At 36.0% G+C, this 20,944-nt stretch overlaps 2 protein-coding genes across 6 annotated transcripts in view; one reads left to right on the top strand and one right to left on the bottom strand.

Moving 5' to 3' along the window:
- Nucleotides 1-20,944, top strand: part of MED12L (mediator complex subunit 12L) — a 317,206-nt gene that overhangs the window by 90,147 nt on the left and 206,115 nt on the right. For all 5 annotated transcript variants that reach the window (XM_012782864.2, XM_076004646.1, XM_076004647.1 and 2 more), the window contains 5 exons: nucleotides 2,076-2,207; nucleotides 5,017-5,143; nucleotides 8,255-8,469; nucleotides 9,834-9,938; nucleotides 11,048-11,224. In XM_012782864.2, the coding sequence (XP_012638318.1) occupies nucleotides 2,076-2,207; nucleotides 5,017-5,143; nucleotides 8,255-8,469; nucleotides 9,834-9,938; nucleotides 11,048-11,224 (756 nt within the window). The remainder of the gene's footprint in view (nucleotides 1-2,075; nucleotides 2,208-5,016; nucleotides 5,144-8,254; nucleotides 8,470-9,833; nucleotides 9,939-11,047; nucleotides 11,225-20,944) is intronic.
- On the bottom strand, nucleotides 14,625-19,916 carry GPR171 (G protein-coupled receptor 171). The gene is made up of 2 exons (XM_012782882.3): nucleotides 19,827-19,916; nucleotides 14,625-16,006 (listed from the first exon to the last, which is right to left on the bottom strand). Exon 2 carries the CDS (start codon nucleotides 15,952-15,954, stop codon nucleotides 14,995-14,997), a length of 960 nt encoding a protein of 319 aa, XP_012638336.1. The 5' UTR covers nucleotides 15,955-16,006; nucleotides 19,827-19,916; the 3' UTR covers nucleotides 14,625-14,994.

Genomic DNA, 20,944 nt, shown 5'->3' with positions numbered 1-20,944 from the left:
GTATTTTTAGGGTAACTTCTTGTTCTCTTGAATATATAATTCTAAATGTATAAGCATGTGGTGCTTCACTGGACAGACCTTTATATTTTTATTGCTCAAATCCAGGCAGAAAATCCTTCCAATTTGCTTTGTTTTTAAACATTTTATTCAAACTTTATATATTTTAATTGAGTGATTGTCATTGTTTTAGATTAAGAGACTCAGAGCTCCCTTTGAGATATCTGTGCCAGAGAACTTATGTCTTTGGTTTGAGTCAACGGTGTGTGTAAATGACCAGATTTTGGGTAGGATTATTAAAAATCTTAGAATAAACTGATTTTCATGATCTGAATTGTTTGCTAGTATCTAAAGCCAATCAGGGATTCTTATTCTGAGATTCTCGGATGCCTTTTCAGACTCCATAAACCTGAAATGTTGTGTTGAATTAATGCATGCGTGTGTGTGTGTGTGTGTGTGTGTGTGTGTGTGTGTGTGTATTTTCTTCCAGGGAGTATACTTACAACTATATCATGGTAATTGAGTTTATGGATTCTAAAGTGTTACTTCTCACATAAGCTGGGTGTGGTGGTACATGTCTTTAGTCCCAGCTACTTGGGAGGCGGAGGTGGGAGAATCGCTGGAGCCCAGAAATTCCTAATCAGCCTGGGTAATATATCGAGATCCTGTCTCAATAAAAAAAAAAAAAAAAAAAAAAAAAAAGTCTCACATAGCATGTCAGTGCTAAAAATGCAGTTACCTAGTTTTTCTGGCATAATGTTTATACATGTGGGCAATTATTAAAACCTTCCAGTTGACGTTCCGCTGGTTGGTGAGGATACTCTGAAAGGAAAGGACAGCTTGCACAGAAGCGTGCTCTCCATGCTGTCTCCCAGTCCATTCACGTCACTTGGGTCCCTGGATTCCTCTCATCCTCAGTCAGTGGTGCCCATTTCTAAGTTTGGCAACTGTGGCTGATCGTTCGCATGACCCGACTGTATTGAGCCCTACATAGACCCAGCGTGCTGTCCTTTGTTGACTGTGTCTGCTTTTAATTGTTTCTTTTGATGCTTGGCTGTCATTTTTCATGTCTGTTGTTTCCAATGGAATGCATTTTTGATCAGGATTCCAGCCTCCCTTCTGGTTTGTTCCTTCTACTTTCTGATTGGAGTGTGTCATTTGATAACTGGCTTGTTAGGATTACAGATTGAACGAGGTGGTGAGGGAAGACCTTGAGGTACCTGCAGTAGAATGTCAAGCTGTTCTTGATGTTCAGTGCTCATTTTCCCTTTCTTTTGGGTTTTGAAATTGTATTCCAGAGAATTGATGGGGCTAGGTTATGGTGCTGTGTAAATGAAGGCATCTACAAGGAAACTCTAATTTTCTTGGGGTTGTCACAGATTTAGCGTGAGGCTGTAGTCACCAACACCCTGGCCATGGACTGGTACTGGTCTGTGGCCTTTTAAGAACCTGGCCACACACCAGGAGGTAAGTGGCAGGCAAGTGAGCAAAACTTTATCTGTATTTACAGCCACTCCTCATCACTCACATCACCACATAAGCTCCACCTGCTGTCAGATCAGCGGTAGCAATAGATTCTCATAGGAGCAGGAACCCTATCGTAAACTGCGCATGTGAGGGATCTGGGTTGCGTGCTGTTTATGAGAATCTAATGCCTGATGATATGAGGTGGAGCTGAGGCAGTGATGCTAGCGCTGGGGAGTGGCTGCAAATACAGGTTATCATGAGCAGAGAGGTTTGACTGCACAATAAATGTAATGTGCTTGAATCATCCCCAAACCTTCCCCTCTACCCTAGTCCATGGAAAAATTATCTCCCATAAAACCAGTCCCTGATGCTAAAAAGGTTGGGCACCACTAGCATAAAGGATTTCTGAGTAAGTGATTTCCTTTCTTATGACTAAATTTTTATTCCTTATACTTCAATTAAAAATGATTTGGAAAATTTTTCTAAAATTGCTATGATAAAACATGGGAAAAAAGCCTTAAAACTTTAGCCTTTCCATTGCTTGCTTCCTGACTCTTTTTGGGTGAATGCTTCCTTTGATATGGCTGCTACCCATTTCTTTTGGTCATTAGGTCGCCCCCAACGACGAAGCCGTGGTGACGTTACTGTGTGAATGGGCCGTGAGCTGTAAACGGTCCGGCAAGCACAGGGCCATGGCTGTGGCAAAACTCTTGGAGAAGAGGCAAGCGGAAATCGAGGCAGAGGTAGGTTTAATTTTCTTTGTACTTGTTCAATGATAATTTAAAAATGCTGTTTGGGGAGGATACTTTTTCTTATCCTCATGCTGGTTTTTGCTCTTGAGGGAAAGAAGGGAGGATGCATAATTCACATAAAGAAGATTCCATAGTAGGATCTTGCTCAGGTGTTGCAGCCAGTAATTTATATTCCAGACTAATTTTAATATGTATTTTTAAAATAAAATTTTAACATCTGTTGTAGACAAAAGAAATTCATTTTGTGAGGTTAAGATACACATACACACACAATACGCTACACATATACACCTGCAAAGGTAGATAAGATACATTTTTATGCAGTTTACATAACTTTTATGCAGTTTACAGCTATATAATGTTTTAGCGGATTTGGAAATACTTTCTTGAGGCATTTATGATTATGAGATTATAAATGCCAATTTTTATTGCTTTCAAGATTATGTTCTGGCTCCAGAGAGAGCAATCAAAGCCTCAGAAGTAAATTACAAAGGGAAAAACAAAGCTGACTTCATAAACATTAACTTATGTTGAAGAGAAATTTTCTAAGTGAGGCTTCTTTTCTGCCTGTGAACTTTAGCAGGGACAGCTACAGGGTGTATATGATCTGATGAGGCCCTCATCATCTCTTACCTGGGCAACTTTGAGGCCTCCTTCCTTGCTATTTCCTCTCATGTTTCCATGATCCTCTACGCAGCAGCCAGTGATCTTTTAAAATGTAAACAGATCACGCTGTCTTCTTACTGAGACTCTCATGGCTCCTGACCGTGGCCCGTGGAGCTGCTTTTGAGCTGGTCCTGCCTGCCGAAATTTCCCACCTTATCTTGGACCTTTCTCCCTGGGGTCCCAGCTCCAGTCTGTTGGTTTTTTCCCTCCAACACATAAAATTCACTTTTGTCTTGGGGCCTCTGCTCTTATTTTTCTCTGGGTGGCGCATTCTGCTCTCTAGTGTTTTGCATGGCCAGCTTCTTTCTGGTATTCTGATTTCAGGAAGTGTCTTTTCCTTCCAGTGTTCCTAGCTCAACGAGTGTCACCTTGGGGAGGTCTTCCATCACCAAGTGATCTATAGTTTACATGATCCACCCCTTAGCCACTCTTTCTCACATCACCCTGTTGTGCTTTCCTCATTGCAGTGCACATTAATCTAGTTAGTTTGCTTGTTGTTTAATACCTGCCTTCCCCTCTAGAAGGTAAATGTGACATCAGAGACCGTGCCCATTTGTGCAGTGTGTGTTTTTGGCACCCAGAATTGTGCTCAGCGCATGGTAGATGCTCAGAAGGTTTGTCGTGTGCCTGGGTAAACCTTAGCTGGTTCTCTGTGTTGCTGATAATACACCTGCTTCCTATGAAGCCAGTAAAAAAAGAAATAGAAAGAACATTTCCGCAGACATCGCTGTCTTTCTGTTGTGAAAACCATGTTCACCAAAACCAAAAAATCATATTATTAAAATTGTGGCATGAACATCTCAGGGGTGGGGAACCTGTGGCCTTCTGATTTCAAGATTATTCTTTTTTAAGCACCAAAGGAAGCAAGGAAAGCATCATCTTTCTCTGCTGCACCCCTTTAAATAAAATGATTTGTTCCTGTAAAATTTGGATTCAGTCGAAAGGCCACATTTAAGGCTGCAGGTGGCCTATTGTACAATGCACAAATTAGGAAAGCTTTTTATTGCTTTTTTCAACAGATTATGAATAGATACACTATTCTATGGTGAATTCTAGTGCACAAACTTTAGTAACTAAAGTTGAATTTCTCAAGTATTTCATTGCTCTTTCTATATCCTATGTATATGTTTTTGTACCTCCTTTTCCTCCCTGTTTTCCAGAACACACACACACACACACACACACACCACTTTCAGAAGAGGTTCTTAGATAGATTACTTTGTTTGTAATTTTAATAGGCCTGAGTATATCCATATCTAAAAATGTATTCTCTCAGAGATGTTTAAGATAACTGATTTTTATTAAACATCGCCATCTTTAAAACTTGCCTTTTGCAAATAGACGATAGATTGGAGAAATAATATCTTGATATAATATTCTTAATATAATTAATATTTTAAGATTAAGGAATAATGAAAATGGGAATGATTATAGGAATATCTAAAAGAATAGAAAATGAGGTTCTGATTGCTACTAAGCTGTTTCTTTTCAGATCTTCTAGTAAGTTCTGTATTTAGGAATGTAGACGTTAACTTCCCTAGAGGTATTTCATGAACTCTGGTGATTCTCAGAGGTTCTGAGAGATCTTATTGTTGTAGTGTGATGATTAAGTGAAAGAATCTTATTAGAGGAATTATGTTAGCTTTCTCATTTGACACCACACTTCTCCAAATAGACTCATAAATACACCCTCCTGACAAAACTATACAAGTACAAGAAATCAAATTCAATATGTGCTCAAATATTTCCCAGGAGAATACAGTTAAACATGAGTTATTTAAAAACTAAGACAACCTCAAATTATTTGTAGTAATTTTGCCTCAGGGTAATGGGTAGTTTATTGTGCTGTTATATATTTAGTGAGCACTCATATAGCACTGTGTGGAGTTTATGATTCATGTGAATAATGTTTTTTAGGGACATTCTTTGAAATCATTTGAATTTTTCTGGGATAGTTTTCTTCAGCTTTTAGAAATTATTCACCTGTGATGTGTGGTCCTCAAGTATGGAAGTCTCAATTTTCCATGTTTTTTCTGAGAAGTTAAATGTTGATAAAAAACTAGCAAATTTATGACCCATTATGACTATACTTATCCTGTATACTTAACTGCGATTATTTATTTTCAATCTGTAGAGATGTGGTGAATCAGAAGTCTTGGATGAGAAGGAGTCTATTTCTTCAGCCTCTCTTGCTGGATCTAGCCTGCCTGTTTTCCAGAATGTTCTGCTAAGGTTTTTAGATACACAGGCACCCTCATTGTGTAAGTAAAGAAAGCTCTTTGCTTCTAGATCTTAAATATGAGATTAACCTTTTTTTTAGTTGATTTTTTTTTTTAAATCCCATTTTATTTAAGGTTCTTGATACTGAATATATTGTATGTTTTACTGAGCACAATTTTGTGGCATGTTTTTAATGGAGACTGTTAGACAATTTTAAAAAGAGTCAAGTTCAAAGACTTTAAAATTTCCATATTCTAATAATTTTAAGAAGTCACCACATTCCTTCATATTTGGGATACTATTTCCCCTTTAATATCTTTTTTACCGTAACAGAGTAGCTAAGGTATTGTGATGTTTGTCTATATATTTTGGCTTGGGATTTTCTCTTTTTGAGCTTTTTTCTAAATTTCTAATTTTCTAACTTCTGTTTTTAAAGGTGGGTAAAAAGTGTCAAACAATAGTACTTTATAACTAGGGCCTTGATTCAAGGAAATAATTTATAAAAATGGTTGGCTGCTTCGCTATACTCTTGGATATTCATGTCACCTCAAGGTCTTTTTCTGTCTTTTATGTTACTGTTGGTAGAAGAGTTTGTGAATAAATAGCCACCAGTGGGTTCAGACTGTGGTGGACACTTCTGAGAAGTCATTTGTGTGAGCCACGTAGGCTTGATATGATCGTGAGATTTTCATATGATAAAATACAGGAGGGAGGATCTTAGCATAGATGGAGATAGAACAATAGAAACATGGCAAAAAGTGAGAAGTAATAGAAAGGGGAGAAAAAGGGTGGGAGGGGGAAGACTTTTGGAGAAGAAAGAGGGAAAGCAGCAAGTAATAGTGTTGCTTCTGAAACCTCTGAGGAGGGACCTCATTTGGGGTTGAGTGAGGCCTAAGGGTCAGGGTCTCTGAGACAAAGGGCACTTTCTAAGAACACTGTGGTGTTCTAGGTCAGAAGGAGAGTAAGTGCTAAAGCCAGATGGTGGTTGCATACCTGGCTAGGGAAGGAGAAAAATGAAAGGACGGAGGAGATGCCTGACAGCAGGAAATATATTATCAGGCAGGGAAGTTTGCAGTTCTAACTTACCTCACATCCTGGGGGAGACAGACGTGTCCCCTTTGCTTCCCTCTTCCCATCCCCACTCCTGTTCTCTCCTTGGGAAAACTTCCCCCTTCTTTGCCTTTGCTAGTTCTGGCTCTCATTTACTGTCTGCAAGAGAAAGCTGTTGCGTCGCTCTGAGAGAGGCTGCTCGTCACTGCATTTGGTAGTGGGTGGGAGGAAATATTTAGACTTAAGGTTTAGAGAACTCCTCTTGGTATCTGTGAATGTGATGGTACCAGGAATTGAGCTTTTCTGTAGGCCAGTCTTAAAAATTTTTAACCTTATCTTAAATGTACAGATACAAAGCTTTAGAGTGTAGTTATAATATTGAAAATCATAATGTGCATTGAATAGACTGGGTTATAAATAAAAAACATCCAGAAGTCCATCTGTGTCCTTTTTTTCTAGTTTCCCTTTTTCAGTGAATCCCACTATTTTTTTTCAAATGCCATTTATATTGTGGTTCTGTTGAAAAGTCTCCTTTGACAAAGTGCACACACATCCCCACCATTACATGGATACGGTCAAGTTATAAAAAAGTTAGTCAAGAGCTGTGTTATTGATTTTTTTTTTATTTGAGATAAAAATATATATGTATGATTCACCATCTTTACCATTTTTAAATGTATAGTTCAGTGATGATAAATACATTTATATTCCTTTTTTGCCCTCTTCATTCTTCTCCCACTCTTCCCCTTCCTGGCCTCTGGTAACCACCATTCTACTCTTTATCTTCATGAGATCCACCTTTTTAGCTCCCACATATGAGTAAGAACACGCCATATTTGTCTTTCTGTGCTTGGGTTCTTTCATTTAACATAGTGGCCTCCAGTTCCATCCACATACATTGCTGCAAATAAGAGGATTTCATTCTTTTTTATGGCTGAATAGTATTCCATTGTGTATACATACCACATTTTCTTAATCCACTCATCCATTGATGAGCACTTAGGTTGGTTCCACATTTTGGCTATTGTGAATAGTGCTGCAGTGAACATGGGAGTATAGATGTCTCTTCAATATAATGATTTTCTTTCCTTTGGATAAATTCCCAGTAGTGGGATTGCTAGGTCATATGGTAGTTGTATTTTTAGTTTCTCCGCGCTGTTCTTCATAGTGGCTTTACTAAGTTACATTCCCACCTTGTATACACAGTATACAAGGGTTCCCTTTTCTCAACATCTTGCAATCATCTATAATTGTCTGTCCTTTTGATTGTCTGTCCATTTTAACTGGGGTGAGATAATAAGTATCACATTGTGGTTTTCATTTGCATTTCTCTGATTATTAGGGATGTTGAGCTACTTAATTAGTAAAGCCCAGGAGACAGCAGTCTAGCTGTGCTTACATTCTTTTGTTTTTAACCTGAAATTTTACATGGTTTATGCTTAAATGGTTGTTTATTTATTAGAGACTACTATTTTTAAGCTTGAAATTGTGCTTGGCACATTGAATACTATTTTTTAATTATGGGGGACAATCAAAAGCTGCCTGTCAGTTCTGTACAAAATGCTAGGGCCTTAGTAAATCTTATATTAAAACATCAATTCATGAGTGGATTAATAAAATGTGGTATATGTATACCATGGAGTACTACTCAGCTTTAAGAAACAATGGTGATATAGCACCTCTTGTATATTCCTGGATAGAGGTGGAACCCATTCTACTAAGTGAAGTATCTCAAGACTGGAAAAACAAGCACCACATGTACTCACCAGCAAATTGGTATTAACAGATCAACACCTAAGTGGACATAGAGGAATAACATTTATCGGGTGTTGGGCAGGCAGGATGGGGAAGGAGGGGGTATATACAAACACAACGAGTAAGATGTGCAACATTTAGGGCATGGACATGCTTGAAGTTCTGACTCGAGAGGGGAGGGGAGGCATGGGCAATATACGTAACCGTAACACTTGTATCCCCATAATATGTTAAAATAAAAAAAAAAAAAGGATTGTCAGAAGTAGAGACAATGTTGTTAGTCGTTAGTAATTGGTTGTTTTTCCCACTGGGTCAAGCAATTCTTGATGGAGTTTGTTTCTCTATAGCGGATCCAAACAGTGAATGTGAAAAGGTGGAATTTGTGAACCTGGTGCTGCTCTTTTGTGAGTTCATCCGCCACGATGTCTTCTCCCACGATGCGTACATGTGCACCCTCATATCTCGTGGAGACTTGTCAGTCACTGCCTCTACCAGGCCTCGGTCACCAGCAGGGGAAAATGCAGATGAACACTATTCAAAAGACCATGATGTGAAAATGGAGGTATGGCCCTGGAGATAATTCCCTCCCCCACCAAAAAACAAAACAAAACAAAAAAAACAACCCAAAGTAACTGAACTGCTGTGGAACCACTTTAAGATGGATTATTTAGTGGTAGAAAGGTGATGGTTTTCTGTTGTATTCTCTTGCTATTAAATACAAAGCTCATTTATCTCTACTCCTCACGTAGGAAAGATATTTGATGACAGCTTATGTCTTCCAGAATTTTCTTTTGGTTACTGTAAAGCTGTTAATGAAAAGATTTGGCAGACTGTAAAATTTTTCATGAGATTAGAATTATATGCTTTCAATTCTGTATGTTTCTAGCTTCTAGGTTTCTTTAATGTTGTGTCTCAAAACTGGATTTGTTTTGACTCTAAATTCTCAGCTGAGTTTTCATTCTAAGAATCATTGTTTCCCCAGTGTATTGTTCATTACCTATATTATTCTTTTATCTGTCATGGGAAATTCTGTGTTAGTCATAACACATTGTATTTTCATTTTAGTTAATTAAAAATGTAATCTCTATTTCTCAAATGTTGTAGAAGTGTTCAACAAATTGTTTTATGCTATGAATTTGACTTTATAATTTCCTGCCAAAATCTGATATTTTGGATATTGCTCCAGATACTTAGCTGAAATTTTTAAGGCAAAATGATGAAGGTGTTGATGGGAAAATAATAGAAAATAGCGAGAGTTTGTGACAATTCCTTAAAAGCCTCATATTGGTTCTGTGAGAGTTTAGGCATATACCATATGATATTTTAAAAACAGTGTTTCTACTTACAATTAAAAACCTGGTATTAGAATTACAAACATTGATTCATAGTTTGTACTCTTAAAATTTGTTTTCCAAATGGTACAGAGTTTTTAAAAATTATTTTTTAGTATAAATACTTCTGTTTCTTAATTTATCGATAGTAGAAATTACAAGGGTGAAAACTAAAGTTCCTTTACCTGTTTACATGTTTTCTGTGCTTCTGCTTTTCTTTTCTATTCTTGGATTTCAAGGTAATTTATATCTTAGATATAATCTTAGATTTTTCTTCATAAGAAAGGTTAGCAAATATGTGACAGGGAATAGCCCAAAGAAGGCAACTGTGGCCCATTCGTTTTCAATCAGGAAGTCTGTGCTCTCTTCCCTAAAAATATCATGGAAGTGAAACTTTCTCATCATGAGGGAAAAGAATGTGATTATTCAAAGCAACGCATGTCTCAAAGCTTCTTTCAGTTTTTGGGGGGAGAAAAGGCAATAGGGGGAACAAAAGACATAGGATGGTTGAAAATATCACTGTCATGTTTTAGCTTCAGTTTTTTAATAAATTCCAAAACTTACAATGTGCCTTTCTTTCTCCGGCAATTATCAGGAACAGAGTATTATGGCGCATATGGGCATTGACTCAGGAACCACTAACATTTTTGATGAAGTAGACAAGAGTGACTTTAAAACTGACTTTGGTTCGGAATTTCCAGTAGGTTCAATCTTCGATTCTTACTGACAGTTAACCCACTCACTCCCACTCCAACTTGTCTCCATCCTTCTGTTTCTTACCATGTACCAGAATGACTCTTTTGCTTGTGATATAAGTCTGTCTAAGGTATAATTATCATCTCATGCATCTCACTTCAGTTCATCCTCAGCTTTGGTTGCATTGCAAATTATGATACTCCTGTCCTCCTACTTGGCTGTCTGGCTCTTTTTCATTTTGAAATCATTATTTCTCAGGAATGCTTGAATGTAGTTTCATCATGACAGTTGATGTTGATTTGCTATGTATGTCTTCAGCTTCTAAATAATAGCCTTCATGGCTTTGGACTTGTTATACCTTCTTTTACTTTATCTCATTATAATTACAATATGTTCTACCTATGAATTTCAATGTATAACTTTTTATAAAAGTTGTTTTGGGTACAGACTGAAACCTTTATGTCTATTATTCATTAATCTTATTAGTTAGGCCGGCGTGGTGACTCACACTTGTAATCCTAGCACTCTGGGAGGCCGAGGGGGGAGGACCAAAGTCAGGAGTTTGAGACCAGCCTGAGCAAGAGTGAGACCTTGTCTCTACTAAATATAGAAAAAATTAGCTGGACATGGTGGTACATGCCTGTAATCCCAGCTACTCAGGAGGCTGAGGCAGGAGGATCGCTTGAGCCCAGGAGTTTGAGATTGCTGTGAGCTAGGCTGACACCATGGCACTCTAGCCCAGGCAATAGAGTAAGACTATGTCTCAAAAAAAAAAAATCATGTATATGTTTTTGTAGGAGATGTAGCCCTATAAGGAAAACACCTATAAGTCTGCTTTTATCTTGGGTTCTCCGGATAGTGTAGATAAATTTCTTATGTGTGTAGTTGTCATTTTCTCATCTTCAAAATGGGAGGGGTGATATATTGACAGATTTCTACTGATCTGAATATGACTTTTGTGGAAATTAACAAAATTTCTTTATATTTTTAGCTCAGTAAAGCAGGAAAAGGTATTACTGTATGAGCGTCTGTGTGTTTGTTCTGGTTTGTAGCACTGTGGTTTACTTTTGCTCTTTCATTTACAATCTCCAACATTTGTTTTACATGACTTAGATTTTTTCTCCCATGCCTGGAGAGTCCTGTGAGAATGCCAATACTTCCTTGGGCAGAAGAATGTCGGTTAATTGTGAGAAGTTGGTGAAGAGGGAAAAACCAAGGGAATTAATTTTTCCATCTAATTACGACCTCCTTCGTCACTTGCAGTATGCAACACATTTTCCTATACCTCTGGTAAGTCATTGCTTCAATTAATTTACACCGTGATTATTTTATTAGAATATCATTAACTCTTGAATGTCAGATTATGCAACTAGTTTCTTGACTGATGCATCATGAAAGCAGGTATGTTTGTTTTTTCATTTGCTACTACTTTTGTTATAATTCTGATCTGAGAGCTTATGTACTGATGTAGCCCAAATTTGTGGTGTGATATTACTAGCTGTTTTAATTTAGAAAATGCAATTTTCTATATTAATATCCTTAAGAGCATTTGACTCACTGCAAATGATGTCTAAATGTGTTTCCCTACTTCAATTTGAAAGTAACTTTACCGAGTAGCTTTTATGTGTGCTGTGTTATAGTAGATACTTTTGGTATTCTCCAGATGAGTAAGAGTTTTGAGGCACAGAATAGGAGGGAGACAAACATCTATAAATGACAAACCCTCAAGTAAGTGCAATAATTGAGTAAAAACTCAAATACCCACTGGAAGGCGAACCATTTGACATTCCTGAATCTCTTCCATTCTCAAAGAGTGAATATTGGAGGGAAAGAGATCATTTGGTTGAGAAATTGGGTAAGACTTCATAGAAAAGCCAATATATGAGATAGATTTGGATTTGGACCTATTGAATTTAAGAACTGGATAGCAAATGGGAAATGCTTGACAGGAAATTTAGTGTTTGAATTTTAACAGAGTTATGTGCTTTATTCTAAAGGGAAACAAAGTTAGTTTTTTGATATTAGTAATAAAAATTGGGCCAAAATCTGAAAACATTGTTTTATTATTTTTTCAATCCACCTATCTGCACACTGATGAAAATAATCTTTATTTTTGGTTTATTAACTTTTTTCCTGGAATTTTATATTAAGTGCAATTTCAATAAGTCTTTTTTTTCCATTGAGTGTTACTTTTATATATCAAAAATGTACTTGTTAGGTATGTTATTTCCTTGTCTTTGAGGAGGTTTTTGATTTGCAAACTAAATATTGTGGTTTTTTTTGTATTTTGGAATATCCTCTTTGAGATAACTTTCAAAATCACTAAATCCATATTTTTTTCTTATTATAATTAAAAATCTCTTTGTTGGTAATTTTTGTATGTCCAGGGCTATGTCAAAACTTGCTGAAATTCATTTTTGTTCATCACTGCTTAAATATATCTATGGTTTTCAACTCTTACCTGTAGATGTCACTCATTTTCATCGTAATGGAGTAATCTCACAGTTTATTTAGGGGAGCAGTAGGAGTGACCTTATATTTTAGAGATGTATCCTGAAAAAATCATGGATGAAATATCATGCTGTCTGGGATTTGTTTTAAAAATATTAAGAGTAAAAAAATGGAGGATGTTAAAGTCTGGAGGTTATTTAACAGCAATGTATGAATATTAACTTCTTAGTTTGAACAGGTGTACTGTTCTTGTAAGTCATTAACATTGGGACAAAGTGGGTGAAGGCACTGGGTGAACTCTGTGTACTGTCTTGCAACATTTCTGTGAATCTGAAATTATTCCAAATTAAAATGTTTATTTAAAAAAAAAAGAAGGAGGTAAATAAAATAAATGTGGGAAAATGTTGAAAATGGTTGAAATCAGCTGAGGGTTTTTTGCTTCTCATATAACCTTGAGAGCTTTGGAGGTCTCCCTCCTCCTTGTGTCTGGGCATCACAGCAGGGCACTAAGCATCAGCTTCTTTATCTTATTGTTCACCTGGCCTTGGTTTCACAGTCACTTCCAGCTTTTAGCATGCTAAGAACTATTTCATTAGAAGAAAGAGCTTGAATGATTTCTAGTTACCAGGTCTCATGATGAATCATGCTATAATTTAACTGTAATGCCATCATAAAAGAACTGCTAGACAGCTGACATTATAGGGTGCAATTTTTTTAATAGTCTTCTACTACCAGTTTCCCTAAACCCCACTTTACCATGAGTGCAATTCAGAGGAAGCCATCAGCGGGGAAAACAAAAGGATGTGCTTAAATACTAATATAACATTGACATTAGGAATACTATTGAGAGTCTGTTTTTTTTTTTTCTTAATCAAAAGGGAAAATCTGACTAACCTATTATGCATATGCGGAGAATATAAGAATATGGGGAAAAATATTTTTTATTTCTCCTGCCTCAAATATACGTGGCCCTAGTGAGTGAAGTCCAAGGAGAGAGGACTAAAGGGGACATGACCAGAGATTGAGAAAATAAACTAGTTTCATGTGTTCTGTTACGTGAAATAATGTCATGATCTGCCCATCAGTAACACAAATATTTTAGACTACCAACAAACACAGGTTCTGGTGGATAGGCATTCTACCAGTCGATAACTTAGGTAAGTCATTTGTACTGCGTCAGGTGTGTGATGCTGCTAGGACTTTTTGTCATTACTAGTAGCTGGCTAGATTTTGTGTATCACTTAACCATATTACATGTTTTGTAATAGGTGCTTTGTGCATTTTCACATTTGTTATTCATATTCCCACTCATGATATATTTGTGAAATTGTAGATAGGAGTTTCAAGCTTCAGAAAAAAACTCTTCAAATGTAAAAATGAGTTTGGAAACACACTTGTTTTCTTAGCTTATGAAAGAACGCCATTTCTTAATCATTGCAGCTAGTGCAAATGGATTACCAACTGTTTTTATATGGGCTTTTACTAATGGAATTAAAAACAAACTCTAAGTCTCATGTATACTTATCTAAAATGTTCCAACTTTCTTTTCCTTAATAAGTCTTTCTTTTTTTTAATGCCATGTATTAAATCCTTTCTGCATAGCCTGCAGCAGACAGAATTTGAACAAAGGGTTGTGACCCTGAGAGCTGGTGTCACCCATACTTTAAACTGCTGCTCCCCATATGGAGTGAGGCTCATCTTTCTGCATCAGAGTGACACCATTCAGCCCAGCCTGTGCTGCTTTCCTAATGTGGCCTTGCTATGTGTGGAGTAGGTGTGTCTATTTTAAGACCATTTGATTGGCGCTATTTTTCCATACCTTTGATGTGAGTTACTAGTTCCAAAACAGTAGTTTCAGTAGTTAGTATAATTTAACAACTTCCCCTGAAAATGTTAGAGGACCTGTGTGTTGCATAGTACTGTGATGTAAAAATAAGAAATCACTAGATTTATCATTACTAACAATAGGAAGCCTTTATTTATAACCAGTAGGTAGAATATAAGTATATATAATACATTAAAATTATCCATGTATTTCCAGAAGCCTTTTTATAAATAAATGTTTTTAGTTATTGTGTTAAAAAATTAGCTATTAAAATTAGAGGAGTAGTGAGCTGAAAGGTTACCATCTTTGAGGTGATAGATTAAATAAAAGTAAATCAGGCACAGGTTGTTTCATGTAAGCGCTTTATTTTTTAAAGTGATCTAAAGACCTATAAAATTGTGTTGCTGAAGGCCTTTCTGGCAATGGAGATTGTTTTATATATTTTTATCAAGAAGTCAGGTCCCCAGGCATTTAAGTGACTGTGTCATGAATACCTCCAGGTCTATGTCATAGACCTCTTTTGCATATCAAGGGGATTGCAGGTTTTACATTGGTTCAACAAGACTCTAGTTTTTTGTACAAATATTTGGGTTAAGGGGTATCAACAACCATAAGAGTATAGGTGTGGCTTGCATTTAGAAACAGGATTTCTAAGTAAACCTTTGGTCCATGTGTGCTAGCTTTCTGTATTTTTTCTTACTGAGATTCTTTTTTTCTCTTTTAAAACTGTAAGTTTTACAATCCAGGAAGGCAAAAAGTGATAGCATGAAAAAAATCCCATATTTTATGCATCATTTTCACATCTTGGTTTTTCTTTCTGAGCCTTGATCTCCTTAGATGAGGCAAAAGTCTCAGTGACCTTTAAGCGGAATGCTTTTGAGAGGTGGTAGTACAGGATAGGATCAAAGCACAGGTTGGACACAGCCAGGAGCATTGTGGCCTCTTTGGCTTTGAAGAGGGAAATCCTGGTTGAGCAGTCAGATATGACTTCTGTCTGGCTGAGGGTGTATGGGATCCGGACGATGTGGTAAGGAACAAAGCAGATGATGTAGCCTGAAGTCACTAAAAGTATGTTGATGAGAGCCTTTTTCACATTGGGATAGTTTTCATTATCTCTGTTTCTGTAGAGTTTTCTAATTACAAGGCAGTTAGATATTAGAATAATGGCTGAGAAATTTAAAAATATTGCTATGCATATGAAATTTGTCAGCAAATGCCAGTTTTTTCCAAATTCCTTTTTAAATTCCATACAACCCACATTTGACTTTTCCTGAATGTCTTTGATGGGAATGATCATGTTCGGCACCATTATAAGCAGGACCATTAGCCACACTACGGTTGATATCATTTTGGCAAATCCAGGTTCTTGTATTCGATAGATCTTGTAGCTGTGTGTCAACTGGAGACAGCGATCAACGCTGACAAATGCTAAGAAGATAATGGATAAGTACATATTGATGTAGATGAGGCAGGCCGTTACCTGGCAGTGGAATATCTTCAGCTTCCAGGGTGCCACACCCAAGTCAACGACAATTTTCACTGGTAAAGCCAGCGTGAGCAGGAAGTCGGCTGTAAGCAAATTGATTAAGTATATGCTCACACACCTATGATTCGTGTTTTTCTGTGTAAAAGCCCAGGTTGCAAAACAACTTCCGATAATTCCAACAAGGAAAACTAAATAAAAAAAATATGTGAGTGGCTCCAGATCTGTGTAAACTGGACAGAAGAATGAACTGTTTGTCATCTTGAGAGCAAGTGAAGATGACTCTCTAAATTGAGAAAGAAATCCAAAGAATCTGTCAAAAGAAAAAAGGGAGGGGAGGTTGGGAATTAAAATTCAAAACTATTTTCTTTAAAAGCATTTGCACTCACAATACCCTTGTCTTTCTAGTTCTTAGATAGAATTTTATTGGTGAACTTATTAGAGCACGTGGTCTGGTAAGAACATACTAGTGAGAGCGTCTCGGGTTACGAGGAAGCCCAGGTTTTCCCTTGTCTGATTTGTGACTTTCAGGAAATCCCATGTAGGTTTGCTTTTGGAGGGGATATTTTGACCTCATGCTTTGGCATTCTGGAACTTATTTTGTTAGCAGATGAATTGGAAGTTAGTTTGCAGAGGAGGTAAATGAACTGAGATTCTGAGAAGTGGGGAGAGGAAACTAGGGTTGTGGTTGAGCCTGGAGACCTTTCAATGAGGCTTTCTGCTTATGCAGGAAGAGGAAAGAGGTGATAGAAAATTGTAGTAGAATTTAAAAAGTGCTTTTTAAAAGGAAGGCTCTTTATTGTGTAACCTATTAAAGCATTTTCAGAAAGAGAATTTCCCTTATCTTTTTAACAGAAAGAGTTGAAAGATTAGAATCTGGTCTTGCATCAGTGCTTACTTCCTCCCATTTCATTGCTCCAATTTCATAATGTTAATAGACCTGTGATGTCCAGGATTATAGCCTCTAGCCACACTGAACACTTAAATGTGATCAGTTCAAAGTGATATGTGCTGTAAATGTACAATACACACTGGATTGTGAAGATTTAGGACAAAATATTATAAAAGTAGTACAAATTATACCATTTTATACAAATAGTCCAAAAATTAGTAAACTATCTTTAATATATCCATATCAATATTATTAATATTTTTACATTGAGCATATGTTCAAGGGATATTTTTGGTATATAAGGTTAAATATGTTATTGAAATTAATTTCTCCTGTTTCTTTTTACTTTTTAGATACACCTACTAGAAAAGTTTAAATTACCTTTGTGGTTCGCTTTATATTTTTATTGAAAAGTATTGGTATAGATGTTTCTGTGTCGGTTTTTTTTTTTGAGTAGTTTTGTGAAAATGTATTTTAAAATATTCTAGAACATGAAAGTATGTTTATTGGTTATAAAATCCTCTAAGAGAGGCTGAGTTTGATACCCATTTGATTAAATAAGGTTAGAAACATGCATCTAACTTTAACACTTGGGTGACTTGTTTGTTCATTGTAGGTTTTGAGGTAGTCAAAGCCCAAATCCTTATCTAAAGATAAGACATATCCTTAGAGAACCATTGTGATCAACATTGATGATGACAATAAAATCTTGTCCCCTCCAAATCTAGAAAAGATTTATAATCTCTAGATAAACTAATTGGTCTCTCTTTGATCTGGTCTGGTCAAACTATGAGTTTAGAGTCACAAATATTTCTTTCTGGTACTGCCTGTTGGTATGGGTCCTCGTTTTGCATATTAAACCTTCTTTTGTTTCAAAGACCAGAAGATTATTTTTGTATTTTAGCAGGAAAAAATTGTTATCAACCTTTATAAGGATAGCAAATAATAAGTAATAGTGGCTGACATAAAATGCCAAATCAATCATTCTCTGAACTCTCTTTAAAAAAAACAAACAAAAAACCACAAAACTTCTGAAGCCTTTCTAAATCTTAATTCTCCCAATTAGTTGATGATTCATTGTGTACATTTTGGAATGAAACAATATATGCCAACAGGTTAATAAAGCAGATGAACATAAAACTTTCTAAATTAAAATGTCACTTAAAGTGTATATGTGCCATTCCTCTTTCCCTACCTGAGTTAGGACTTTAGGGTTTAGGAATAATGTCATTCTTTACCAAACTCAGAAAATAATTAAGCACTTGCTTTGTGTCCGGTGCTGTGCTAAGTGCTTGATGTTTACTTATTAAACTATTCATCATTCCTATGTGGTTTTATCATTCCTGCTTTACAGATAAGAAAACTGAGAGGCATAAAGAGGTCAAGTAGCCAATATTATATAGTCTTGTAAATTATAGAACCAGAGTTCCAACCCAGTCTCAGAAGCCATGTTCAAAGCCACTCCAAAACATGGTCTTAATAATGGTGATGACGATAATGATGATGGTGATGATGATTACAGCAGCCAATCCTCACTGAAGGCTTACTATGTGGCAGGAACTATATTCTAAGCAATTTTTATATAAAGGAGCTAAAATAAAATATTCATTTTTAATCTTTTCCTTAAATAATAAAAGAAGTTTAGGTTTTTCGTGTATTTTGATATTTCATTTTACAACATGTATGTATATTTAAAAACCAAACCTAGGTCCTATCCGATACGTTTAAATTGACTTTCCTTTCAAAGTTCCCGTACCCTAGTTCCTCCCTACCGTCCCTATTTTCTCTTAATCCCAACTTTTTACTTTAGATTGGTGGAATCTTCACTGTTTTATGAATAGTTCCTTACTGCCTTTGTATGGTTGTGCATGCTAACAATTTTGTAATCATAGGCCTTTAAGGATGGATGGAACCTTTAGGGATGGCACGAATCCCCAAATCAGTTGAGACTGAGCTCTGGCACTAGTGTGTTGCCCAAGATTTCGAGGCTTGTTCCTGTAAGCCAGCATCTGCCCTTTACTGATTATTTTTGAGGCTCTCTGCCTGTATCCTTCCTGTTTCTGAATTCCGCTTATTCTAAGCGCTTGAAGGAATCTTTTCACATATGAAAGCCACTCTTAGACTTTCCTGACTTCCTTATGACCATGATTTTCGATAGTCACCATTTACTTGTACCTTGGAATTCCGAGTGTACTTTTCTCCTCTATGTGAAAAACTATCATTGCCCTACACTGATCTCATCACTGACCTTTTCTCATCATTCCTTTATAGGGTGCTAGGATTTTGGCTTATGTTCTTTTATTTCAAATGTTACATAATAATAGTATAATAACATAATAATGTGTTTCTTTAAGTGCCCCATTCTTGTACAACTATACAATAATGTCTCATTTTATCAATGAGACTTATATGGTACAGAGAAGAATTAGAATAATTTGTTTTGATTAATTTTCTCTAATTAGAACTAACTGTATATATGATATATGAGTAGCTTATTTAAAATAGTTACAGTGAAACTAATCAACAACGCTTGAGAATCATGGAGTGTCTCACATTTGCTTTTATGAACTTCTGTCTAGATTGCAATGAAAAATCTGTTAATTTAAAATTTTTGGTTATATTCATTAGAGGTTAATCTACACTGTAACAACATCCTATGCTCTCTGTCACAAATTTGAGAACTAAGAGCTTAATAAGTATTTTTCAACCAACTATTAGCTAGTGGAAATTTAAAGTACTCAGAGAGAAGTTTAAAGTACTCTAGCAATATTAAGAAAAGATTTTGTGTCTGCTTTGTCTGGATAGAGTGCCCATTGCTTAGAAAATAAACTTGTTAGATTTTTCTATGAGAGTCACGGTGGAATTTTCTTGAAATTACATATTGTAATGTTTGTAGAGGAAAGTCATTTTAAGACCTGCTGTGTCCTATTGTTAAGATCTACAACATGGCCTTTATCCATCCAGTTATAAAACTGAATTATTGAATAGTCTTGCTCACAGAGGTATTCAGTCTGGTGTGAATTAAGCTGTCCTTTTGAGACGGATGGGCTCATCAGATACAAGAAAAGCATAGTGTAGTTCACAGCTAGAACCTATTTAGAGTTTAATAATTGGTGCTCTCTTACATAGTAACCCTGTTACATGTTGAATTTTTCTACTTATGTTATTTAAACACCGAAAAACATAAATTTGTCTTTGTTGGAAAATCATTTGAATAGATTAAATATTTAAAAAGACATACCTGGGGGTATCTTCTGTGGGCTTCAGCGAGCCTAGCTGTAAGTCATCAGAGAAGCATGAACTGTTCAGTTAGCTGCAGCAATAACACCCCATTGCAGGGCTGCTGGCTTTACTAAAAATTTCCTTTCCTTTTTGTGTGGTTTAAAAATGTTGCATATTGACGTAGACGAAGCTGTGGTTTGCAAGTAGTTTAACTGCATGAAAGTCTCCTAGGTAGCTTTTTCTTTATAATTTCTCATGTGCTTTCTTAAGCAGTTCAGCTTTGTCAATATTTTTTAGAGAAAAGATTTCCACCTGTCTATTGTAGTACTTAGGCTTTTTTTTTTTTTTAATTCTTAAATATTTTTAGAGATGTGGTCTTACTCTGTTGCCTAGGCTGGAGTGTAGTGTGTGATCAGAGCTCATTGCAGCCTGAGCTCCAGTGAATCTCCTGCTTCAGCCTCCAAGTAGCTGGGGTTACAGGTGTGCTCTACCATTCCTGGCTTAGCCTGTTTTTTTTTTTTAAATACCTAAGATATATATATATATATATGTTCTATGTCATGATGATTTCAAACAATGTCACTGTTTATGACTTGAAAGGGATTATGAGTTAAAAATGTAAGGCATTTAAGAAAATACTTCTTTAGTATACATAGTGACACCAGAATTTTAAACTTAAGATTAAAAAATATTGTTGGAGTTTCTATCTCTGCTGAGACATGTTAATAAACCAAAAGATAGGATTTAACAGAATCTGGTAAAATGTGTTTTATTTATCTTTATTCTTTTTTGTTCATTGTTGAAAAATCTGGAAATGAAAATAGAAGAGGACTTATCATTATATAGAGAGATAATTACTATTAACAGCACCAAATTTTTGGTACTTTATGTTTAAAAAGTTTTCTGAGTTTATGTGCACCCACTTAAAAAAATGTTATGTTGTGTGTACTATCTTATAGCTTACAGTTTTTTCATTTTAGGAGCATATTATATCTGTTTTTCTAAGTTATGAGACTAGACCAGTAAAATATTTGTCAATTTGACCCAAATGGCTTAATTAATTGAGACAGGTATTTAATAATTAATACACTATATGTAAATGAACCCTAAAGCATGCATTTAAATTGCTTGGTTAAA

The sequence above is a fragment of the Microcebus murinus genome, chromosome 1, assembly GCF_040939455.1.
Source record: "Microcebus murinus isolate Inina chromosome 1, M.murinus_Inina_mat1.0, whole genome shotgun sequence".
Lineage (NCBI taxonomy): Eukaryota > Metazoa > Chordata > Mammalia > Primates > Cheirogaleidae > Microcebus > Microcebus murinus.
Note: the sequence above shows the minus strand (reverse complement) of the source record. Positions and strands in the feature narration are given on the sequence as shown.